The 26,586-nt window shown below is 45.0% G+C and overlaps 1 protein-coding gene across 2 annotated transcripts; it reads left to right on the forward strand.

The window, feature by feature from the left end:
• The first annotated feature begins 6,595 nt into the window (after window positions 1-6,595).
• Window positions 6,596-22,502, forward strand: CD28 (CD28 molecule). 2 transcript variants are annotated; one of them, XM_014577908.3, is made up of 4 exons: window positions 6,611-6,914; window positions 15,433-15,792; window positions 16,065-16,183; window positions 21,732-22,502. In XM_014577908.3, the coding sequence occupies exons 1-4, from the start codon at window positions 6,860-6,862 to the stop codon at window positions 21,870-21,872; spliced, it is 675 nt and encodes a 224-aa protein (XP_014433394.3). In that variant the 5' UTR covers window positions 6,611-6,859; the 3' UTR covers window positions 21,873-22,502. The 2 variants fall into 2 exon arrangements, with proteins under 2 accessions (XP_075789923.1, XP_014433394.3); XM_075933808.2 differs by lacking the exon at window positions 21,732-22,502 and having other exon boundaries at window positions 6,596-6,914; window positions 16,065-17,508.
• Window positions 22,503-26,586: the final 4,084 nt, after the last annotated feature.

Here is a 26,586-nt window from a genome sequence, read left to right on the forward strand (position 1 = left end):
AACACGGAGTCATTTCTTAAAGCAGGTTTCCCTTCATATATAACAACAATCGCTTAATTCCGTCCACTCTCCTATGCAGTCACTTCTCACCTTCACATACTCTTTAATCACTTAAAGAGCTTCGTCCTTCTAAAGAAAAACATTCCTCATTCCTAGTAACTTTCTAATGTCTGTATTTCTACTTTCTTTATTCCTTCTTATGGTTTGTCTTTGCTGAGCTTTACTTTCATCTCTCAGGGCTTTAATTTTTCCTCTTTTCCAATCTGTTAAATGCTTACAGGTCCTTGGACCATTATGCACGTACATGTAGTACACAGGGGTGCTTTTCGGCAGTGTGGGGGGATGTTTAGACTAACCCCCACCTAAACTAACTTTACACACTCCAAAGAAAGAGTCTGCCAGGTCTAGAGTGTCAGACCTTAGCAGCTCATGAAATAAGGGGAGTCGTCACTCCCTCACATATTCATTGAGTCTCGAGGTTCAGCTGACCCCCCCCTTGCGTTCAGAGCTCCCTCGTGGGAGAGCCCTGGTGCAGCTGGGATCAGCTCAAGTCTCAGACCTATGCAGCGGCATTCATTCTTCACTCATTACATTCATACTTATTTTCCACACACAATTTTTTTTCTCCTTTTTTACATTTTTCCTACAGTTTTCACATTTAGATGCATCTTTATTTATTGTCTAGTTCCCATGGGTTTCTATTAAGTGACGCTGCCCTAAGACACCCGGCACTTAATATCAGATTTCATTAGGATCCTATACCAGAAGGCACTTATCATAAAGGCACTGGAATTCCTGTAGACTGACCTACCCCCATTTTCTGCGCGCGCTTAATTCTGTAAGACACCGAACCAAAGTCCGCCTGCTTACACCATATTCTGCAAGTCACCGAATCAGGATCCGCCTGCTCGCTCTGCGAGTCACCGAATCAGAATCCGCCTGCTTGCTCTGCAAGTCACCGAAACAGGATTCGCCTGCTTGCTCTGCGAGTCACTGAATCAGGATCCGCCTGCTCGCTCTGCGAGTCACCGAATCAAGAATTCACCTGCTCGCACTGGTCCCCCCCCCTTTTTGTTGCGAAGCACTGGACTCAAGGTCCACCTGCCTCGCAGGGGTTTCCGGCACCTGCCCCAGCCCGGCAGAACACCACGTCCTGGCGCCTGGAGACAGCCTGGCGGAATGGGGCACTATGGCCTGGGGTTAGCCTCAGAGGTCAGTACTACGCCCACAAATAACAGAGAGAGACAACAAAGCTTCCCCACAGTTCCGTGTGCCGAGAGAGAGTAATGGCACCACACCAGCTTTTAGCGTCCGAACACAGAGGGTCCAGCGCATGGCTGCCTCACTAGAGACACCGCTGTGCCCTTTTGGAACTGTGACACATAAGACAGGCCTAATAGACAAAGACAGACACAGACAGACAAAAATGTTAGCCGCTCCACAAAATTGAATTCCGTAGCTCCCCTTACCCCGATGGCCGGCCGTCACTCCAAATCCCAAGCCCTCAACCAGGAGATTTCGTAACAGGTATCCCCTTTACCTTCTCTTGAGCGCTTTGAGAGGTTTGGAAGTGGAGTGCCGGTCCGTCCATATGGGCAAGTGGCGCGTTAGGAATCTCGGTGGAACCTCCAAATTGTCGAAGCAAACGCCTCACTCAGTTTACGCGGCTAAACAGACAGTTTTATTGGCCAATAAAAGCAAAGTGAGCCAAACGTGGTCTCAGCAAAGCCGGGTCCAGTAAGGCTGCTTAATACAATCAATCCTAGTATTTTATACCCTTAACCAAACAAATCTGATGTCAGGGCAAGAAATTAAAGAGAACTTCAAAGAGGAATTATTATCAGCATAGAAAGAAACAGGTTAAAAGGGAGTTTGAGCTTCAGCTCAAAATAGTTCATTAACACATTCCAACAGCGCATCCCTCTGGTCTCTCCCCACCTCGGTGAAGGCCAGTTCACTCCCTCGTGCAGACACAAGAAACTGAAATGGCTTTTTGTTATACAGAATGGCTTCTAGCTAAATATGAAATAGCTTCTACAGGGAGTATAATATTAGCTAATGGGCAGCCACTAATACATCTTTGTTCTGAGTTCCCAGATGAATAATAATGTGGGTTAAAATGTTTAGCATTCAGAAATATGCTGGCACTCGAAATCCTGAAATAAACATGACCCCGGAACACCAGAAGAGAGCGCTAATAATAAAAACAGTCATGAATCACTTTCTTCTATGATTAACCCAGTCTTGCTGCTTACTAATTTGTCTTGTCTCTGCAGGGTTACTTTGGAAAAACAATTAAGATTTTAATTTAATATAGCACATATGCAACTAAGCATGGACATTTGTCTAGAACTGAATATGAGAACTTGACGTAACAAAGGCAAAAAATACAGGTTAGTTTGTGTTTAGAATCAGGATACTTAATTGTTTGAAATATTCTAAGGAGGCAGCACAGTCTAGAATGGAAGAGTGAGAGCTTCTCTACACTATGCTGTTCACACTGGGGATTAGACTGATATAACTACATTGAAGAGGGGAGTGAATTTCCACACCCCTGAGCACGTGATTATAGGGACGTAAGTTGGAAGAATAGACCCGGAGACCTTGGGAATTCTATTATGCATGTTCCCATGGCATCTATGTATTATTTAATGCATCTGAAATGCTTTGCACTCCTTGGAAGGCAAGTAATTTTAAAATGGCATATGTGATGCTTTTTAAAAACTAGAATGGATTCCCGATCCCCAGACCCACCCCGATTTTTCAGGGCAGTAAGGTTTATTTTTATACACTTTTCTCTAAGGAATATTTGGAAATAAATCTTTAAAGGGTGAGTTAATGCAGGATTCATTTTTCTAAGAAGCATCCAGTTTAAAAATTAAGACGTACTTCCCAGAATTTTGGTACTGGCTCCCGAGTAGAAATATTTGAAGCTGTTGCTAACATATTTATTGTGTTAATATTCCATCCCAGAAAACATTTCTAATTTACTATGACTCAGTATTTTTCTTTTTGTTGCAACAGAAAAACAATGAAACTTCTGTTTCTCATTGAACTTTGGCAGCAAATGATGCTACAGGCTGGCTTTGGCAGAACCAGACTCTGAGAAAATGTCACTCTTTTGGCAGAAAGTTGTTGAATTTGGATATCATCTAGGTTTGCCCAGGCCTGTGGAAGCCACTGTATTCAGGTGAAGAAATCACATGAAAGGGCTTATTCTACAAGTTACTCTTTATTAGTGTCCAACAAAATAATTATTTCCTGTGAGGGTCACTCAGCATGAGGTAAGCCCAAGAACTATGTTCCACTGTATCATTAGGCTAGGCTGCTTAGCAGCTCCACGGATATTTCTTTAAAGGGGACGATAATTGTATTGCACAACAAATTCTGACTTCATAAAGAGGAATGTACGCTTCTGAGCTTGTCACCGGGGGAGAGCTGTATAGGGCAGGGATGTCAGATGGGTGCTGTATGTATTAAAAAAACACACACTAAAAATCAGGAAATGCAAAAGGTAAGAAGTTATAGATTTCACAGCTTCATAACCAAAACATTATGCAACAAACTCTCTGCTGATGTACACTGTCATAGTTCCATTGAAGCTAATGCCAGATGTAGGGGCAGGGGATCCAGGCAACCCCCTGGGGTGTTGAACCTGGGGGAGAGGGTGGTACTGAGTTTGGGATGCTGTTTTTGTTAGTGAATAAATGGGAAAATAGAATGTTTGAAATCACAGGTAGATTCATTTTTCACTAACCTCCTAAAATGTTCTGGACCTTTGTAGAATCTCAGGGAACCTTTCAAACTTTCTGAGAATAATATTTTGATTTATAGATCATAGCATGCAGGTGTCTCGTCTTATGTGTCAGGGATAAATGAGGTAAGTAAATCATGCATCGAAGGTGTGGAATTGGCTACCCCTGTAATACAAAGTAAGATATTCAAAAGTTTAACAAGTGGAGGTGACGCTCCTTGCCATTTGGCCTAGGCCTGGCCTTGCCTGAAGCCAATGGAGCTTTGACAGTTCATATCAGTGGTGGCTCCTCTCCCTTTATATATGCAGAATGGATACTTCTGGATTACCATGAAACCGTTAACTTTGACTCCCCTGCTCAGGAAGGTAAGATCTATTTAAAAAGTAACAGGCACTGAGAAGTCTACCTCCCTCTGAAAGTCAGTGGGATTCAGGCTCATGTGTGTCTAAGTTGCCTCTGAAAATGTTACCCTTGATGTCAATGGGTATACATTTGAAAATGTCACTCTTTCTTCACATGTACGGTTGCAGTAGCATTTCTTTGTAGGTAATTTCTTTGTTTTTATACAGTTATAACAAAATGATGAGGGGTTTGGAACGGGTCCATATGAAGAGAGATTAACAAGACTGGGACTTTTCAGCTTAGAAAAGGGGAGACTAAGGGTACATCTAGACGACATGCCTCTGGCGACAGAGGCATGTAGATTAGACTACCCAGCATAGGAAAATGAAGCGGCGATTTAAATAATCACCACTTCATTTAAATTTAAATGGCTGCTGCGCTGAGCCAATCAGCTGTTTGTTGGCTCAGCACGGTAGTCTGGACGCTCCGCGGTCGACATAAAAGGCATTTGTCGACCTCCCAGGTATGCCTCCTGTTATATATCACTTTGGTATATATGGTTGTGCTGATTTTCTTTACACTGGAGTCCTCTGCAGGGATCAAGAAGAAAGCCATTAAGCAACACTAAGTACATGACCAAAAAACACGCGGAATTGGTGAAGGTGAGCATAGAGGAAATAATACACTGGCCAGTTAAACTGGACCTGCAGATTCGCAAATTGCATATGGACTGTTTCAAACACAATGAACCTGATTGGCTCTGCCCCTTCCCAAGGAGGAGGGGAAGGTGGAGAATGGGACAAGGAGCCTTACTCCCTACCCCGTTACCTTCCCCCCATCCCTGTACAAAGGACCAAGGACAGCCCCTGGGATCAGGCCTGTTCATCCCCTCTCCTCCCTTCCCATCTCATCTCATCCCATCCCAAGAGTTTTAAGGGGCAGTTACCTACCAGCTCTGTGTTCTTGGGGAACCAGGGCATGGCCACCTGTCAAACCTGTGCTCTTGGTGAGTCAGGGAGTGACACTCATGGAAAACCATCCCCCTCCCCCAGGCCTCTGCTAGAATCAAAGACAAAGCAAGAAAGAGGCTTGGGAAGACCCACCTAAACTCCTTCAGACAAGGGTGATAGAATTTAGGGTATGTCTACACTGCCACCCTAGTTCGAACTAGGGTGGCTAATGTAGGCAATCGAAGTTGCAAATGAAGCCCGGGATTTAAATAACCCGGGCTTCATTTGCATCTTGCCGGGCGCCGCCATTTTTAAATCCCCGTTAGTGCGGACTCCGTGCCTGCGGCTACACGCGGCACGGAGTAGGTAGTTCGAATTAGGCTTTCTAATTCGAACTACCATTACACCGCAAATAAGGGATCTTTTGGAAAAGGCTTTATTTTCCAAAAGATCCCCGTCTAGACTGGCGCTTTTTTCTGGCAAAGCTCCGAGCCGGAAAAAAGCGGCAGCCATGTTTATGCAAATGAAGCGGGGGGATTTAAATCTCCGCTTCATTTGCAATTGCAATGTGTCTAATTTGCATTTCTTTTATGGAAAAGGGATGCTGTCTAGACACAGCCTCATTGTTAAGCTGGTTGCTTCTCTCTCTTTTTCTTTCTCTTTCGCTCACTGTTCCTCAAGGGGTATTTGTTTTGGATTCCCCATTTGCTCTGCAAAAATGATTCTTGTACCCACGCTAAAGATCCCTGTAGTGCCCAAAATCCCATTTTGAAAGGGAAGTCAAGGCATCGTATGCCAAATTCTGCCAATGGGCACAGATGTTCACTTCCTATGGATGTCATCCATAGTCAATTTGTTCCTTTTGAGTGCAGGAAACAGTTTAGTATCAAAGATCTCAAGTTGCCTGACCATGCTACTATTATGCTGGAGGATATTAATGGCTGCCATCAAGCAGGCCTTTGATTTATAGACCAACCACCTCAGACTCCTCTGTTAGATTGCATGGAAGGAGTAGTTAAATACTCCTTTATGTGATGGTAGCTGGAAACAATAAGAGGCTACCGCCAACGGCACAGTGTCACCTTCAAAACCCTGAGCTGGGCTCAGCTGTAAGAAGATTCCTTTTGGACTGGTTGCCAATCCAGATGCTAGGGCTTTGTGGGCAAGGCGTGCGTGTGTGTATGGGCAGAGGGAAGCTGTTTGTGCAGTAAGAGAAACAGTTGGGAGTGTGACCCTGAAAGGGGGAGAGAGACAGAGCTTCTTGGGCATGCCACTGACTGGAGGGACAGACTTGGGACTGGCAAGCAAGGGCTTAGCCTGCTGTTTGCGTCTGCTGTGTTCAAGGATACAGGGGTCTGTGTACAGTCTTTGTCAATAAGCAGAATTGCACCAAAGAGTATATACTTGACTTACTTCATCCATTTCTGCTTGTAACGGAAACAGGTCTGCAAGCTCTTACTACAACCCTGGCTAGCCAAAGGGGGCATGCTACTGAATGCTCTAAGGGGGACTTTCATTTCCTTCAGCACAATAGTTTTACCAAGGATTAACTTTTCTTTTAAGCAACTAGAGAAGATACTTCCTAAAGATAAAAAAGCTGAAGTCATCAAACAACTTTACTTCCGGTGTGAAGTGTTGCCAGCACAGTGGTTTCACTCAGTTTGTACATCAAGTGCTCCTGAGGGGGAAAGGAGAGGAGAGAGAAAATGTGTGAGTGACTGAATGCGCTAGCCCCACCAGGTTGGCTTGTGGTTCTGTCTTCACGTTCCTTTCTGGGGGTGTGGTCTTTATTTGCAGCCCACCGTTATCACCATGATATTCTGGATATTAGCTGCTCTCAGCTTCATTCAAGCCACTGCAGTAATAGGTAAGTCCTTTTGAGCCTTTCCATGCATGTTTCTGGACTTTCATTAAGGCGCAGGAGAATGTATTTCAATGGGGGTTAATAGTGACTCCTGGCTGATAATAGATTGTTTTCAAAATCATAATTTTCTCCAAATGTCAGCCTCAGAGCTTTGTTTTTTGTACTCTCTTTAGGGGTGTTTGGGAGTCAGGTTACATATACCAAAGGGATTTGTCCCCTGGCATTTATCAGTTTGAACACATCACTACTACCTTGATGTATTCATTATTTTGGGGTATAGACTGTTTCGATGACCCAACTTCTCTCAGTCTATCTATTTTTTAGCCTACAGAGTATTCAGTGTGCAGCCCTCCCCCTTTGAGAGTTCATCTATATAAAGGGTGCAGGATTCAGCCCTAAGTTTATTGAATGAGAATCAATACAATGGATAAAATAGAGGTTTTTTTAGGACAATCAATGGGTTATTCTAATTGTTTTAAAAGAGAATCTATTGCTACCTACTGAATAACCAGCTTCCCTCGGGGGGGGGGGGGGGAATCTATTTGACTATTTAAGGATCTTGAAATGTCACTGAATATTTTAAACTTGTAGTTATTCTCGCTTACCTTACTTTATGTCTTGTTATCTCCTCTCCTATGTGGTTTTTAGTAGCTTCCTAATAGTGACATCTTTTGAGGGGACATATTAGAATTCAAAGAAAGGCAGGGGATGATTGGGTTTGCTTTGACAACCTCAAGCCAGAGTAGTGCTGAAATCATTGGTCTGTGATTCCATCTTGTCAGCTCTTCTCTAAATGTCAGCAGGAAAAGAGATGAACAAAACCCCTGTCCTCCTAACAGAACTAGCACATGTAAGCCCATTCTTCAATTGCTGCTGCTGCTGCTTCCTAACAAAATAATTTTGAAAAAAGGAGTGAGAAACAGGTCTTACATTTTTCTGCAGTTCTCCTCCCTCGTTAAGGACATTGTAAGATAGATATTGCTTCAGACTTCATCAGCATCTGCTCCTTATTTCTCTCCCAAAGTTATAATTTTCTGTTTGTAACATCAGAATTATTTCCCCAGTAGGCAATGGGTTTGCCACAAACAGGTGATTATGACTGTCGGTGTGGGGATAAGCAGCAGGAGAAGGTGAACAGTGGAGGGGGAAAAAACCACTGGGGAGCCAGCAGCTTTTAAGTGAATCTTTTGAATGCAGGATGTTCTAACGATACACTGACATACAGCCATTGGCTCAGATCCTGCAGCCACTTGCACACTAGACTAACTTTAAATACTTGAGCAGTCCCCTTGGTTTCAGTGGGACTACTCAAATGTGTAAGACGAAGCACATGTGTATGAGCATGCAGGATGAGAGCTTTGCCACATGTTTATTCCCTATCTTGCCTTTCAATTTAGATCCTCTGATCAGAGATGTTTAATAAATGGAAATCATTATGGTTGGTCTTTATAACATCCAAATACCTTTTAAAGTCAAGGAGAGCATTGCTTGACTAAGGACAACAAAACTGTCCAGTTATTATTATTCTATTATAACACTATCTCAGAGAACTCTGTATGTTGACCTGGCAAAAAGGTACTTCTTTCTTACTTGCCTTTCTGCCTAAACCATTATTTTCTTGGAATCTATCTGCAGCGTGCATTTCACAGCGAGTGCAGGTGGGTTCTCTGCGTAGGGTGTTGCAAATGACCCATCCTTGTACTACAGGATAACTGCTGGTTAATTGTCTTTCTGGGTTAAAAACTGACCGGTAGCCCACCCTGCTTACTGGCATGTAGAAAGTTCTCTGGGGTATAAGCAAGGTGAGCAGTGGTTTACCAGAAACTGGGATGACATCAACGTATTTCCGCTTCTTCGAACAAGTGAAACAGACACTTGGGCCCGATAAGAAGTTGCACTTAACTAACCCAGTAGTTAAGTAACCTGGCATTTATTACCTTTCTTCATACAGACCTACTACAAGGAAGGAGAGATTAGCAAGGGCATGAGTCTCTCATGATCAGGAGAAATGATTCAGAGTAGGATATTTCACTCCAGGAGAAGCTGCATATCATAGACAGCTGGTTGAATCTGCCAATAAAACACAAATGTGATGGAGAAAAGACCCTTCTGAGCATCTTGGAAAAGACTGGAAGTAGCTGAACAGCACAAATCGTTAGCCTTCGGTCAGAATTGTCTTGCTTGTACCATACCTGTGGGTTTTTTTTTCTTGTTTATAGATTTTTTTTTTAGCACTCTTCAGTTTCTTCCCTTACCAAGGAGTTCAAATGAGCTTTTTTTCCCTTTATGTTTATGTAGAACAATGATTTAGCTGCTTAAAACCTCGTCCCATATTCCTAACAAAGGCAAAGCAACTATAGTTTCCAATTTCACCGGGGGGGGGGAAGAGGGGAGAGACAATAGAATTATCTTCTTCTTTAGGCTATCAATTCAAGATAGGATATTATGAATCACTTGCTGGCAATGCATGGAAATTTTGGGAAAAACAATTCTTCCATGCTTTTACGTTTTTCTCCATTTCTCTTCCTGGGCCACAGTGACTTCAAAGGAGTTTTTCTAGCATAGAGTGTATGAGATCAGAACGGTGGAGTTTTACGGTTATTAAGTATGGTTAAGATTTTTTTTTGTGATGAAAAGTCCTAAGTTCTAGTATAATATAAATGTAATATGAAGACTATGGTATGAAGCACTTTATGACAAGGAGATCTTACAAACACTAAATGCAACAGTTGCTTATAAAACCACAGGCCTTGATCCTGCAAACACTTAAACTTGCACTCTACTTGCTAAAGAGACTGGTCCCACTGACTGAAATGATTCTACCCCCGATTTTAAGACTTTTAGGAAATTGTAGATAGTGATTTTTCATAATTGTTGCTTTCTGGGCTGCTTAAGGCAAGGTGCAGTCATGGCTCTGTATCAGTGTTTGTTATTATGTAGCATTTACACCGAACACAGCCTTTGGAAAAAGCAATGATCACCATATTTATGGGAAACTGTACACAAATGGAAACACCTACTACATGTTTCAAAGTGTCACCATTTTAACAAAGCCAAAGTGACATTTCCAAGAACAGTGTTTTCATGAATGCAAGATAGGTCAGAGGTGACCTGAGTGATTGATGGCTTAATTGTATTCTCTTGTGGACTGAATACACATTTTGGCATGACTGATTTTCTCCAACAGAGAGAACCACAAGAGAGGAATAACAAGCCTTGCTGCAGGCCAGGACTTGGGTGTTTTCGGCTGAGGTCGCACAGTGTTTGCTTACATTTTGCATCCCTCAATGCACCTAGCTTTCAGGAGCAATAATTTGTTCCACATAACAAAAAACAAAACAGCTCAGTCTGTCCTGGTGATGGTGTGATTTAATATAGTGGGGCTATCTTACAAAGCTAACCCTGGTTCTCAGCTTAAACAAAACATTTATAAACAATCCTCCTCCACTCACCCACAAAATACACTTTACTCACACTATGATGGAGTCCTATATTCCATATACTCGGTTAACAAAGAACAAGAACGTATGCTAACACCTCGTCTGCACTGGAAGGGTGACAGATTTGGCTGCAAGGCCAAGAAAGCAGGAAAGAACTCCAAGGAACATGTTTTGGGTGGAAAGGCCACTAGATTTTAATCTCCTATTGTCAGTGACACATTGCTGTGGGTGCAAAAATTAACCGAAACTGCAGTTGAATAGGAGAGTACAAGGTATTTGGTGTTACTTAACGCACATTTGAGATTAGAAATCAGTCTAGGGCAGCAAAGCTGCCTGGGAGGTTACTGGACTAACTAGAGGAGTCTAAACACTACCTTGAAGGGGTTGTCTCAGTGCTGAAATCTCAGAGGGGTGCCCTTTGCCCTTAAATAGGGAAGAACAAATGAAACTGGCTTTTCTTCAGAGTTGGTTATGGAAGCATGGCAGGTGTTTCTCTAATCTGCTAATGCTTTTTGGAAGTTTCTGATCAAGGATATAGAGATTGGGGTGACGACCAGCTCTTTGTCATACACGTGTACAGCACTGAGCACAAGTGGGTCTGGCCTCTAGGCACTATCACAATTTTGCTACGAATATGAACAAATTTTAGCCACAATTCCTCATTCTCAAGTTATTGAAAAGCCCTGAGTAGGACTTGTAGGCCCCAAACATGATAAGTATTAAACAATTCTGCTGGTATCTTGCACACTCCTGTACTGATTTTCTTGCTAGGTGGAACCACACCCAGCTACTATGTTTGGAAAGGGCATTAAATCCCAGCTACAACCAGTGCGAACACATTTTAAAACAACGCTTAATTAAAATGGGTTAGCTATCACGTGCCAAAAGCAGGCCAACACATGGAGCAGCTTTTCCCTCTAATATTGGCAAAGGCTTTAAGCAGCTAAAGAGCTGTCCTGGCACAATGGCATGGAACCCAAAATCAGGACCACTTTCTGCCAGGGCGAGGGGACTGAGTTAGTTTCTCACTCTGCTTGGAGCAGGGCCTCCGGGGTTTTGCAACCACAGGAAAGCAGGCAGGGTTGGTGGCAATAGATACAGGTTTGTCGCCCCCGCACACAGCGCTAGTCAAGCTGAAGCAAGAGGCCTCAGGAGACGTGACTAGACTCTTCCTCTCCCTAGCAGTCTCCCCTTGCTAGAGAGAGGGCTCTGCAGAGCAGAAGGCAGTGCCTGCTCTTTCTCCTTCCCCAGAGAACAAAAAGAGCCAGAGGCTAGCAAGTCCCTCCTATTATGTGAGAGTGGCCAGCTTCTGCAGGAGCGAGCTAAGTTGGCAATTGAAGAACTAATGCCGACTTTAGGGATGCTCTCCTCTTATGGTTGTTCAAGGCTACAGCTGGTGGGTTGTCTCTGTTGCCCACTCCCTAGATCAGTTCCTGGCCAAAATGCTCCTTCCTTTCCCAGATTCTTCATGTGTTTCCCTCCTGTCCAAGTTCTCCATGTTTGCTCTCCCTCCCCACTGTCAGGTCCTTTCCAGTGTCTGTTAGGCCAGTAAGCAGTGCCTGCACACCTTCTTCGATAAGCCACTGGTGCCTGATGATGGAAGCTCCACCCATTTCTGTTCTTCCAATCACTCAGCTGAAGAGTGGGGGCAGTGTCGTCTGGATTCCCACTACCCTCAGATAGGACCTTTGCCCCGTTCCATGCCTCCTGTTGCACTTTCAAGGATAGTGAGTTTTGAAGCAGAATATTTGAGGGGGAAATAAGCCAGGGCAGAAACAATATCCACCTCAGCATGGCCTGTGACTCTGTGTGACGCTGACAGGTGGAACTGCACCTGGGACCTCTGAAAAAAATCCAGCAGGCTCTTAGCTAAGGCTGGAGATCAAACTCCTTCTCTCTCTCTGTAAGTGGTCTCAGTGCCATTACCTGGGACAGTGAACCACACCCAATAGGTGTGTGGGTTACATTTGTCCATGGCTAGGCTAATTAGAGTCCACAAAGGCCTAGATAATTTTATCCCAATGGAAAAGACCAGCACAAAGCGCTTGTTTGGGTCCTCATGGAAGTTTTGCCACTGGTGAGAATTTTTCCCTCAGGGTATGTATATACTACAGCACTAATTTGAACTAACTTAATTCAAATTAGTTAATTCGAACTAAGCTAATTCGAAATAGTGCATCTAGACCTAAAAACTAGTTGGAATTAGTGTTTTGCTAATTCGAACTAGCATGTCCACATTGAGTGGACCCTGAACTGAGGTTAAGGCTGGCCGGAAGCAGTGCCGGCAGGGCATCAGATTAGGATTTAGAGCACGTAGCTGCTGCCTCAAGCTAGCCGAGGGCTGTGCTTAAAGGGACCCGGGCCCCACCCTGGACAGACAGTTCTCGGGGTTCCCCGCTCACTTGTCTAACTCGATGAGGGACAGCAAAGCAGTCCTGGCTTGGAGTGCCCTGAATGCCCACACTCGGCACATCACACCACTCGGCCATCAGCCCGGCTGCACTTGCCACAGGCTGCCATCCGAGAGGGGGGGTCAATCAGGAGGCTGCAGGAGAGCTTCCACCCTAAAGAGCCCGCAGAGCCACCCCAGTCCTCCCCATCGGGGGCTCGTACCCCATTCCTCCCTCACCTCCTTCCACTTACCCCTCTCTAGCCCCCCTTCCTGATGTACAAAATAAAGGACACATGTGGTCAAAAATAGAAACTCTCTTTATTGAACAAAACTCGGGGAGACTGGGAAAAGGAGGTGGGAGGGGGAAGAGAGAGGGTGGGAGAGGGGAGGGCAACTAAAATGATCAGGGGTTTGGAACAGGTCCCGTATGAAGAGAGCGTAAAGAGACTGGGACTTTTCAGCTTAGAAAAGAGGAGACTGAGGGGGGATATGATAGAGGTCTCTAAAAGCACGAGTGGTGTGGAGAGGGTGCATAAAGAAAAGTTCTTCATTAGTTCCCATTATAGAAGGACTAGAAGACACCAAATGAAATGAATGGGTAGCAGGCTTCAAACTAATAAGCGAAAGTTCTTCTTCACAAAGCAAATAGTCAACCTGTGGAACTCCTTGCTACAGGAGGCTGTGAAGGCTAGAACTAGAACAGAGTTGAAAGAGAAGTTAGATAAATTCATGGAGGCTGGGTCCTTAGAGTGGTATTAGCCAGGGGATAGAAATGGTGTCCCTGGCCTCTGTTTTGGAAGGCTGGAGATGGATGGCACGAGACAAATGGCTTGGTCATTGTCTTTGGTCCATCCCCTCCGGGGTAGTTGGTGTCGGCCGCTGTCCGCAGACAGGCTACTGGGCTAGATGGACCTTTGGTCTGACCCAGTACGGCCGTTCTAAGCTCAGGGCTCAGGGTCGGGGGTCTCACTGGACCACCTTGATTTTCATGCAAACCTGCTCCTGGGTGGCCAGGCTGGCAGCTCTCCTGCCCTAGACAGCCACTTTCCTGTGCTTAGTTCGGAGGTCATGGATGAGGTCCACGATCTCCGCACTAGACCAGGCGGACGCCTGCCTCTTGCAGCCCCGGGCAGGCTCCTGGGAGCTGCCAGCCTGGTCCCGGGAAGAGGAGGAGGGCTGGGTGGCTGGCTCGTGCCGTGCCAGGTGTAGGGTATGATGGCTGGGTGCTGGCAGGCTTGCACCTGGCACGGGCACCGTAGCCAGACTGTGCCCCTTTAAGGGCTCCGGGGCCGGGAGGGGGGCAGAAGAGTTTCCCTGGTGGTGCCCAGAGTGGCCACCAGGGCAAGCTGGGGAGGGCTAGCCTCCCACTAGTTCGAATTAAGTGGCTACACACCCCTTAATTCGAACTACTTAATTCGAACTAGGAGTTAGTCCTCGTGGAATGAGGTTTACCTAGTTCGAATTAAGAGCACCGCTAGTTCCAATTAAGTTCCAACTAGCGGTTTGCCTGTGTAGTGCCTATCAAAGTTAATTCGAACTAACGCTGGTTAGTTCGAATTAACTTTGTAGTGTAGACATACCCTCTTTTCTCAGCTTCTCCAAAAGAGAGTAATGTCTCACTTAAGGACTATTCCTCTTAAATAAGCCGCCATCGGTGCAGTCCACTTCAGTGAGTCAACAACTTTTGGCACATAGTAGTACGGAGAGACCCCACTGATACAAGGGGCACCTCCTTTTTATGTCAGACCAGTCAGATAAAGCAGGGTTCTGCCTTTATAGGAAGTGTATCTTTGGGCCATAAAAATGCTAAATGCCGTAGAATTAAGTCATCATCCCCATCTTATGGCGTAAGAGGTTAAAAAGCTATTACAGCAATTAGCTAGGGCCAAATTCTAGGGTCAGTTAAACCAGGGCTACTCAACATGCAGCCCGTGTGCCACATGCAGCCTGTGGCCTGTTTGTTTACGGCCTGCAGTGCAGTTTGGGATTACATGGGGCTCAACACATGGCTCATGGGTGAAAGCCAAAACAAAAAAGTAGTCAATATAACGGTCTTCTGTTGAGATGCGTTTTAGTAGTTAAATTCCTGGACTGTCATTGCTCATTAAAAGTGCTGTCACATGGGTGGAAATCGGGTAAATATTGCATTTTATTAATATTAGCAAAGCTGACTTAAATGGGGCCTGCATGTTATGTAGTCTTACCTTAATCTTTGTATTCATGCCCCTCAATGTGAAAGACGCTATTTGTATATGCAACCATACTTAAGTTGCAGCCCTCGGCATGTGAGTATCACTGTGGCCCCCAGGGCTTCCAAAGTTGAGTAGCTCTGAGTTAAGCCATCACATTATTTGTCTTTTAGTGAGGTTGTTTTTGGAATCTAAGGTATATGTGTAAAGATAATCCCTTTTTTTATTGATTGGTGAGCCAGATGTTAAATACATGATATTTCAAAATAGTGCTGTCCACTATACAAAGGAATAGACATTGGTGTGCCTATAACTGGGACAGAAGTTAGAGCTTCAGTGCTAAATGTCACACTTGCAATCCAACTCAGAATGGATTGGTAGATACACACTCTCAGTGGGTACAGATATGTTGAGCAATTGCACCAGCAGAACATGTAATTTTTAAAAATATCATATAATGCATTTTATAAATGAGTGTTTTTTTCCATCCTCCCTCCCAGAAAACAAGATTTCAGTGGAACAGCACCCTCTCATCATAACATATAATGAAAATGTTACTTTGGCCTGCAAATATACCTATAATGGAACTGGGAACGAATTCAGAGCATCACTGAATAAAGGAGCAGACAGAGCGGTTGAAGTCTGTTCTCTTTCTTGGAATGATTCCTTCCACAAAAATCATTCCAATGAAAAGTTCAACTGCCTTGTTGCTGTTGATAGCAATAAAAAGCAAGTGAATTTTAGTCTTTGCAACCTGAATACCAACCAAACCGATATTTACTTCTGCAAAATTGAAGTCATGTTTCCACCACCGTACATCTACAATGACAAGAGCAGCGGGACTGTCATCCATGTGAGAGGTAAGACACAAAATCATAATTGTCTGATATTATTTTCCGTACATGTGCACCTTGATTCTAGAACTCATAGCATTCCTGTCAGGTACATAATGACTATCACTCAGTGAAAGGCAAAATTCTTCTTCCCCCAAATAGTGGGTCTAGCAACCTGCTACTACCCTCTGATGGACATAGAAGTTACAGAAGAGTATGGGAACGAGGAGTCAATTTGTGGAGATTAAGGCTATTGCTTAGTTTTCTCTGTTCTCTGAAATATTTTCTGTTTCTTTAAGAGATGCTTCACCCACCACCAGAATTTCAACCCGCAAGACCCTTTTGGCCTATAGTGGTGACTCTTGGAGTTCTGGCTTTCTACGGTGTGCTAGTCACAGCAGCCTTTGTTATCTGCTGGGTAAGAAATTATTTGTTTCCCCTTGCTTTATGTGCCTCAGGCACAATTCCACTCTTCCTCCTGCCAGCTTTTGCTAGGCTTATACACTCACCTTCCACAATTGTTGGCCTCTCCAGCAGTGGTTCTCCACTCTGGTGGCCAATGCCCATCCGTGCCCATTCACTTCAGCGGAAACAAAATCTAACTGCCCTCTGCATGCACCTCAGTAACCAGGTAGGTTCCATACCAGAGTCCCAACCCTGGCAGAACTCTCATCGGGGCTTTAGTAGGAGATCTGAACTCCAGGCTTTCACACGGTCCACCCACTAGTAATACTGGGTTGGACTGGCCCCTCCCCTCCCATAATAAAACCAACATGGGGAGGAGACAAGGTCAGGAAAACAGAAAGACCCCCCTTGTACACAACTTCCAGGGCCATTCTCCAGCAGGATGCGACAGACCATTTTGCTCACCTACAATATGTCCAGGTCCTCTGGTTCAGCAGTTAGCCAAACCCTTCCAATTCTTCAATCGGCCTCAGCAACGATTCTCCCTCTTTCCACCCTCCCAAGGAGCCTGACTCCACAGGGCTTCCTCTGGCCACTGCCCTTGCTGTAAGTTGCTGGAAAGCAGGCGGAATCTCCACCCTGAAGTAGGCAGCCTAGGAAAGAGGATGCAGGTTCCGAATCTTTCCTTTAAAAGTATCTATGGAGCAGAGCCAGAGGGGCAACCCTGGCACCCTCTGGCTTCATCCTCATCTGCTTTATTGGATACTTGGATACGCAGATCTGCAGAGCCTGGCAGAGCTCTCTTTCTCTCTCAATATATATTTTCAACACATCACCAGGCAATCTGGTTGAAATTCCCTGACCCCACCTTTAGATTAAACCCTGCATTTTAGTACCGAAACCCATGGGCAGTCAAGATCTCTTGGTTGCACCGTAATTGTCAGACCGATGCACACAGTTCTTTGCCATGAGCATGCCTGGTGATGTGCAGTCTGGATCGGGCATTGCCATTAGCAAATGTAAAGCCAGCAAATGCTCCCTTCTCCCTTACCACCACAGAGATTTGCTCTGACTGGGTCATAGGAAAGCTTACATGGCTAGAACCAGTAGTGAGATTGCTATGCAGCAGCTAGGCCTTAATGAAATACTGTCATTTCAGAGCCATAATGTAGAGGCTAAGCAATTTTCTCTCTACTAGTTAGGTTTTCTCTCTCCTATGTTTCAGATATAGGCTCTTACTAAGAGGACATTCTCCTGTGGAGAACAGCAGTATAGCGTACTGATTCTGTGCTGTGCTTGCTTCATCAGTTTTTACCTGCCCTCCAAATAACTTGTAGAGGGAGCTGAAGTGAGAGCAGGGGTGGGGGGGTTGAAGGCACAGGGCTCAGTGTGGCGGGAGGACCAGGATGGGGGTGGGGGTGCCAGAGTTAGGACAGAGGTTGGGAGGTTCAGTGAAGATTTTCAGGAGTGAGGGCAGGGAGATGGGAGGGTTGGGGGGCTCAGGGCAGGGGGTGGAGGGTGCTGGAGTGAGAGAGGGATGTGGGAAGGCTTAGGGCAGGACATGGGGGTCCAGGACTCAGAGCAGGGGGCTGGGAAGCCAGGAGGGAAGAAAGCTTACCAGGACTGCCCATGATTATGAGGGTGATGCTGCTTCGGTGGAGGCTCCTTCCAAGGAGCTGGAGCTGTGTGCCCGGGCTAGCAGGTCCCCCTGGGGAGGGAGACAGGGCTATGCTTCCCAGATAGGTACTCCTCCCACAGGGTCAGGCCTGAGGGGACCTGCCCCAGACTCAAGCTGCCCCTCCAATCTTGGAGGGAGGGATCCAGGGGCTGGCCCCAGATGCTAGTGGCCCCCTGTCACCTGCAAGCTGTCTGCGGGGTAGGGGATAGGGCTCCGGGGTCTGCCCACAGCCTATAACAAGCAGCCCCCTGCATCCTGCAGTCTGTCTTTGGGGAAGGGGACCAGGCTTTGGGGGCTGGCGAGGTTCTGGAGGCTGACACCTAACCTGCAGCACCCTGTCCTCCCATGGCCTGCAGGCTCTCCACAGGGGAGCAGGCTCTGGGGCTGTCCAGGTGGCTGGGAAAGGCCCCAGAGGCTGGTCCCAGACTTGAGCAGCCCCCCTGTAACCTGCAGGATGTCCATGAGGGGGACAAGACTCCAGGGGCTGCCCCTGTCCTGCAGCGGCCTAGCCTGCAGCCTGTCTAGAGCTGGACCATGGTTCCTGGCTCTAGCCTCTCTTGGGCGGGGGCTCCTATGCAGGCCCAGGGGGTCCCAGGAAGGAGGGCCAGAGGTAGGGGAGCTACTCACCCAGTCTAGTGGTAGGCAAGATGGTGGAACCCCAGCACTGCTGGCCACTCTCTTGGTGGTTCATCTGCTCCCAGTGGCCACTCTTAGTATTGCATCCCTCCACTCTATGAAAAACAGTCCCATTTCCAGAACGTCCTGTTTTCCTGGCACAACCAAACCGTGACCTTGCTTTAAATTAGGGTGTAAGAGGAAGCTGCCTGCCAAATTTGGTAACCGTGGCTTTTAGTGTTTAGGAGGAATTCTTGAACAAATGGACTTGCAGACAGACACACACACAAAACAGTAATATATATATCATGTTATAGACCTAAATGTGCATAGACACGTGCATGTATCTAATGATTTAGACCAGTGGTTCTCAAACTTTTTGCCCCATGGCCCACTCCGCTCAAATCTTTCCATCATAGGGATTGGCCAACGGAAACAGCGGGAAAAGCCTCTAGGGCTATGTCTAGACTGCAGGCTTCTTTCAAAAGAGGCTCTTTCGAAAGCATCTTTCGAAAGAGCCTCTTTCAAAAGATCGCATCTAGACTGCAGGCGGATCTTTCGAAAGAGAAATCCGCTTTTTCGAAAGAGAGCACCCAGCGAGTCTGGATGCTCTCTTTCGAAGACGGCCTCTTTACATTGAAGAACGCCTTCTTTCGAAAGAGGGACTTTCGAAAGAAGGCGTTCTTCCTCGTAAATTGAGGTTTACCGCCATCGAAAGAAAAGCCACGTTCTTTCGAAATAATTTGAGTCTGGACGCAGGGGAAGTTTTTTCGGGAAAAGGCTACTTTTCCCGAAAAACCCCTGAGTCTGGACACGGCCTAGGTGAGCAGTTTCCTGCACTGCTGTTCCCCCAGCTGGAGGGAAGGGGAGCTGCAGCGCATAGAGTCACTTCCTCTCCCAGCAAGCCAGATCTGGCACGCAAGTCTCAGGGCTCCCCCACCCCTGCAGCAGGGAGACAGCGCTGGGACTCTAGCCTTGCCAGGGGAGGGTGAAGGGGGAGAAGGGAGCAGGTGCAGAACTGGAACGTCAGTGCAGGCTCCCCACAGTGTGGGAGGGGAGGGGGTCCCAAGCCTGTGCCCCGCGTGCAAGATGGTTGCGGACCACTAGTGGTCTTTGGCCCACACTTGGAAAACTCCTGATTTAGACATACACTGCATAGTTTATAAGTAATATGATTTACTTTCGCAAACTTGAATGCATGAAACTTGGTCACCATTTAAAGTAATGAAACATTAAAGTTGTTATAGTAATCTTAACTCTCTCGCCCCATGTTGAACATATCTAACCCAATTTTGTACCTGCAGGATAGCTGGACAACTCAGATCCAGATCAGTTGGAGTGACGCATGCACTTGCTGTATTCTAAAATATTATTTAATGGTAACATAATATTCCACCTGTCCCTATCACTATGCAAAATTTAAGATTTCTTCACTTCAAAGAGATGAAAATAATTTCCTTCCCATATTTATATGAGAGTGGGTTTTTTTAGATACTAAATAAAAACCAGGAGATTAGATCTATGAAACCCAAATCTTCCTGCTGGCTTCTCTATGCGCTTCAATGACTGCAGAGTCATAAGTACACAGCGGTGGAACTCCACAGTGAAAGAGCAGCATAAAATATGGAACTAACCTTTATGTATCCCTGTTATTCCATAGACCTGACATTTATTGCTCAGCTGAGTCGCTTGTAATTCCATCTTTATGTAAAGAGACATATATACACACTTCACATGTTTTTCAGGCAAATTGCTCTGCAGATTGGTCTTCAGCAAGGACTAGTCATTTGGAAACCTGGGCAGACAGATCTGTGTTTGTGGCACCTGCATGCACATGCACATGCAAAAAAAAAATTGGAAAAAAATTATATATTTAGTCCTTACAAAAGTAGAAAATATAGATTTTGCTCAGGATTTTGAAAATATTTCAGATGCAAGAAATGTAATAAAAAAGGTGGTTTATATCAAGTTACAACCACAGAGTTGTGAAAGGAGGGAGACGCTAATGCACAAGGGTATCCCTGGGTAGAAAGGATGGGCTAGAGACTAGGACCCAGAGCTAGACTGGCAGAAGTCACAGATGCAGTTGCTTGCTCAGCCACAGAGTTCCTAACTGACGTCAGGCAGGTCACGTCATCTGCAAAATGGGGATAGTGCTTTCCTACTGGACAGGGTTTCTGTAAGGCAAACGTCCCTTGACAAGTGGTAGAGATGTAGCCGTGTTAGTCTGGGGTAGTTGAAGCAAAATGCAGGACAATGTAGCACTTTAAAGACTAACAAGATGGTTTATTAGATGATGAGCTTTTGTGGGCCAGACCCACTTCCTCAGATCAAATAATGGAAGAAAACAGTCACAACCATATATACCAAAGGATACAATTTAAAAAAAAAAATGAACACACATTGTCCTTTTCATGTGTGTTCATTTTTTTTTAAATTGTATCCTTTGGTATATATGGTTGTGACTGTTTTCTTCCATTATTTGATCTGAGGAAGTGGGTCTGGCCCACGAAAGCTCATCATCTAATAAACCATCTTGTTAGTCTTTAAAGTGCTACATTGTCCTGCATTTTGCTTCAGCTGTCCCTTGACAAGTGTGAGGTACTCAGGCCCAGAGAGATGAGAATAACCTCATCTCTGCTTCCTTCACCGCTCACCCTGCAGGCTGCTTGGGAGCTGGAGGACAGGGCAGTGCAGTTACATGTAGGCAGGAGTTTTCTGTCACTCTTATTATGCCTATATTAGCTATTTTTAAAAAATGTCTATCTAGAAGCTAGGAAAACCCCTTGCTGAGTGCAATTGCTTTACATCTGCTGACTCATTTCTGCAGCTAAAAAGGTGCTTAGAAGTTAGAATACAGTCTTAGTGTACAACATTCACCACCAGGAGAATTCTCTTATCCTGTAGTGTTCTTGGCAGGTGGGCTGCTAGGCCACTGACAGGAGAGGAGGGCAAATATCATGGAACACTATGTGCCTACTCATGCTGGTTTTTTAGAAGAATTTATTTAACTGTAGGCACTTGCTGCAGTGGTTTCCTGAAAAAGCCTTGGGGAATAATTCTGAGTGGTGAATATGTCTGATTATATTATGATATCCTTGGACAATTCATTAACTGGAAAGCAGGAAAAATAATCAAGTCTTTTATTCTTGATGAGCCCAGCTTTAACAAACCCTCTGGACCCCTTTATATAAAGACTTTTTAAAAAGTATTCAGCCGATGTAGGAAAAACTAATTACAGAAATGTTTTCATAATTCTCCCCCATAGTGGAAAAACAAGAGGAACAGAATACTGACGAGTGACTACATGAACATGACACCACGCCATCCTCCTGGCCCAAAGAACAAGCATTACCAACCGTATGCACCAACTCGAATGCACACGGAATACCGCTCTTGGGAACCATGACTATCTGATTATCAAGTTACAAATATCCCTGTTGTGTTTTTACTCTGCCATGTGCACTTGGACGGGAAAGGATGGCCTGCCAATAGTTTGTCATGTCTGTTATATTTGATGACATGTCTACATCATAGCAAGCACCGGTCAAACTTTATCTGATGCTGTGTAAAAGTAGGTTGCCTGCTATGATGGTTGAAAACTGTCTGCAACTCATGTTCCAGCTTCATGGTGGGTAAAGGGGAAAGATAACACTGGATCCACTACTGGGTATATTGTTAATCATTGCAACTAGTCATCTTTCCTAATAACTTTTGCTTTATATTGAACATTAACAATTTCTAGTTAGAAATAGGTTTAACTTGAAGAATGATAAGTCTCTGAAATACAGCCCTAACTGATTACCATTAAATATGGTACCAAACAAAATGTTGATGCAAAAGTCCCCTCTTACTTCAAGGAGGAGTATCCAGTTTCAAGTTCCAAACACATGCTTAGCAAGAGAGGATTCCAGCTGTACGGACTAGTCAGCTGCAAGCTGTGGGGGGCATTAGATCATTCCACAGTTGGGTTGTAATGACAAATCTAGGGTCCTTGAAACTCACTATACATTAAATATGCAATTCTTAAGTTCTTAAACTGGTAACTGTGTAGTATGTGTGGGGGGTTTGAGTGGGCAGAGAAGGCTGTATGAAATAATTCCATACAGTAAGAAAGCAATTTACCTGTAAGGCAGGTCTGGAGCAACAGGGGCGGAAGAAAGATCTGCAGACATCACGAAGGGAACCTTCTGGAAATATGCTGGCCTACAGCAGGGAAACACTAGAGCCTGGCTAAAGTCATAGGAGAAGCAGGTGAGAAAATCCTCATTAGAGCTCACTGAAGGCAGATTTTTCAAAAGTGGGCCAGATTTCTGAGTGCCTAGCCCCCACACAATTGGGGCCAGACTTTTAGCTGATCTGAGGATCTGGTGTGCACCCAACATCCTGAGCTCTCCTGGAAATCCGTCCATGTGGTCAGGTACCTAACAAGCACCTTTTGAAAATTCTGGTCACAATGTTGAGTGATAAGATCATTTGAAAATGTGCTCCTAAGCACCCTATCCTTGGAGGGGCTGGCCGGCCTCAGCTCCCGCTGCAATCAACAGGAACTAAAAGCTCTGAGCATTTTGCAGGAGATGTTGGGTACCTTGAAGGATCAGACTCTAAGTGGGTCTTACTGATATAGACTTTTCTCTAGGCACACTCCAGGGAGGAGTAAAACAAGGGCTAGAATAAACCTTGTTCAATTATTTTCACATGGCATATTTCCTTTAACGATGATTCCAAAATGGCAGAAGCATCATCCCAACACAACAGCAACTTCCAAGCTTAAAATAAGAAATTCCTTTGCTGGTTCTCTACATTCCCTCTATAGCTGAGCAAAAGGCAGATTTTCTGTCCATGGAAAATTCTGATAATCCTACCTTGGTTTTCATCTTGAACCAGAACAAAAAGATCCCTGGCTTCCACCATCCTCAAATCTTATGGACAGCCCTAAACCACATCTACACAAACCATAGCAGATGCACCAATGGGAAATTAAAAACTCTCCAGTGAGGGACTGTGGTCACCCAGCACAGACCATGGACGCTATAACGACTAAATGCCTTACTCACAAATATAGCGATACACCTCACCACACCTCACAAAATTTCTTGGCAACCACCTGCATGTAAAGCTCTACATCTACATCTACATCAATCTCACGAAGAAGAAGAAGGACACAAAGTTGAAATAAAATTTTTTAAATTTCTGTTCCATGAAAAAAATTGGTCATTCAGAAATGGTGAAACAGTCCCAGTCAACAATTTCAATGGAAATGCAATGTTTTGACATTTCTGAATCAAAATGTTTAATTTAATGTTGTTGATCTGAATGGAAATGCATCGTTTTAAATCCGTTCAACATTAAACTGCATTTCCTTACAAAGTCACATTGCCTCGCGGGGAGTTAGTCTGATGCCCTTGGTCTTGACATGGATAGGCTCCCTGGCTGTACTACATCTCCCATGATACCACTGCAGTAATGGGAGTCACATGACGGACTACTTAGGTTGGTCAGAGAGGAGACAGTGTTGCATTGTGGGAAATATAGTCAGGCCAAGCAGTCCATTCAATGGGAAAATGGGGCAAATGCTGATTCCCATGAACCAATGCAGCAAAACAGGGAAATTCAGTTTAGTGTTGAATTGACTCAAAATGAAACATTTCAGATTAGTTTAATAAACAAAATAGGCCAATTTTGTCTGAACCAACTATGAGCTAAATGTGTTGTTTTGGGTTTCCTAAGGGAATGAAAAAACCAGAAATTGAGGAAAATTGATTTCTACAGAAAATGATTTTTGCAGAAATTGTCTTTCCTGTCAGAAAAATCATTCTGACAGAAGATTCCTAATCCGCAGCAATTTCATCCTAAATTAAACCTATACAGGGCTGTGTACTTGAATATGCCCCAGGGAATAATCTTGTGTTATAGCAAGGGAGTGTATAAGAAGACCTAATGAGGCTTTTCCTTCTTCCCTCTCGGAGATTATATCCATGGCAGAAAGCACAGAACTCCTCTGTCACAGGAGCAAGGTGAGAACCAGAGCCATGGTCTAGTCCCTGCTTCCTCCTTGCTTCAGAGGAGACGTGAGCTGCGCCACTCCTTTTGTTGCTGCAGCCTGTTGTCTCTCTCTGAACTCGTTCCAGTGCACTGGCTGGTACCTTGGGAGGGGTGGAGCCAAAGCTCTGCTCACCCCCTGACTCTGCCTTAATAGCCTGACCGCTCTCTGCCTGGCTGCTACTCACCCCTCCTTCCCCATGTAGGGCCTAGCAATGTGGGTAGTCTCTGCAGAGGAGTAAGAGGATTCCTTCCTTCCATGCATCAGCTTGCAGAGAACTCACAAGCGAGTCCTCCATGGTAATTTTGTAGCTATTTGCATATGATCACTGCATCGTCTTACTGGCATCCTAAGCCACAAATCACTGCCGAGTACTTCATCCACTTGCCATTGAATAGAAGGAGAGCTGTGATGAGACTATACTGTGAAAATAAGGTCTTATACTTCAGCATGAGTATAAGGTGAGCAGACAAATGTGTACAGAAAGCAATAATACACAGGGCAACATGTCTGGTTTAAAATTGCATATGCATTGCCAGACTTGAGAAGCAGGTGTATTTCAGTGTGTCTACTTGCCTTGGAGATTTTCTTGTACTTTTATAACTTTCTTTTAAAACTGTTACATAGATGATGTAAATAAATTTTGAATACTTTGTATGGCCTGGCAGTAAAAGACAATTGTTACTTTTTAATGCAATTGTTAGTGTTATTTTCTTTTTTTGCCCCTAGCACTTTATGGAGTTTCCGTTTATATGTGCAAATGTAGCAGTGTAGTATGCTACAGTACAGTACTTTGTAGGTCGTGTATTAGGTCAGTATTTGCTAAAAAACAGAACACACTGGAACGCTGGGGCTCCAGTTTCAAACAAAAAGGGGCACAAATAACTAAGGGTATGTCTACACTACCCTCCTAGTTCGAACTAGGAGGGTAATGTAGGCATACCGCACTTGCAAATGAAGCCTGGGATTTGAATTTCCCGGGCTTCATTTGCATAGGCGGGGAGCCGCCATTTTAAAACCCCGCTGGTTCGAACCCCGTGCAGCGCGGCTACACGGGGCACGAACTAGGTAGTTCGAACTAGGCTTCCTAGTTCGAACTACCGTTACTCCTCATTTCATGAGTAACGGTAGTTCGAACTAGGAAGCCTAGATCGAACTACCTAGTTTGTGCCCCGTGTAGCCGCGCTGCACGGGGTTCGAACCAGCGGGGTTTTTAAAATGGCGGCTCCCCGCTTATGCAAATGAAGCCCGGGAAATTCAAATCCCAGGCTTCATTTGCAAGTGTGGTATGCCTACATTACCCTGCTAGTTCGAACTAGCGGGGTAGTGTAGACATACCCCATCATACAATAAAAGGAAGACCAGGAAGGAAAGTGCATGAGCCCTGATGTTGTGATGAAAAGTATAAACATAGTAAGAACGTATTGTGGGGCCATCAATTCCATGCGGTTGGCCATGCATTTTGTGTAGCTGAAATACCAGTTTTATTCACCTCTGGTGATGTGCAGGGCACTAAAGGGACATTGTATCTGGAGAAGTGGGCATGTTGAGCCTGCAAACTGGCTGTGTGAGTGGTGACTTGTATCTCCTGGTTTATATGTACTCCTGGCTGATTCAAGCTACTATCCAGCTTACTGCAGCAGGGCCAGCCTTACCTATGTGCAGAATACACAGCTGCATAGGGCACCCAAAAAGTGTGGCCCTACTGGGTCTTAACGTCCATCCTTCAGGCTCTTCCTGTCCCTGTTCTGTGATTGCTCACCCTGGAGAGGAGCTAGTTAACTAAGAAGTGGAAAAGCCAGCCAGAGCTATTAGCAGAACATGGAACCTGTGAAAGAGCCGCTGGTAATGAAGTAATTTAACAGGCATTTGCCAACCCCAGGAACAGACTGTCAGTTTTTGAATGGCCTGTGTTAGTTTACAGGAGCTTAGTTTAAAATTGGCTTTAAAAATAGTTCATGGGAGCATTGCTGAAGGTTATAAAATGACATCTCAAAAAAATCATCCCCTCCCTGGCTGCCATCAGGTATGGGGGGCACCAGTTGAACAGTGCTGTGTAGGGCCCCTATGGGTGCACCTG

Source organism: Pelodiscus sinensis, chromosome 7 (assembly GCF_052426305.1).
Source record: "Pelodiscus sinensis isolate ZL-2025 chromosome 7, ASM5242630v1, whole genome shotgun sequence".
Taxonomy (NCBI): Eukaryota; Metazoa; Chordata; order Testudines; family Trionychidae; genus Pelodiscus; species Pelodiscus sinensis.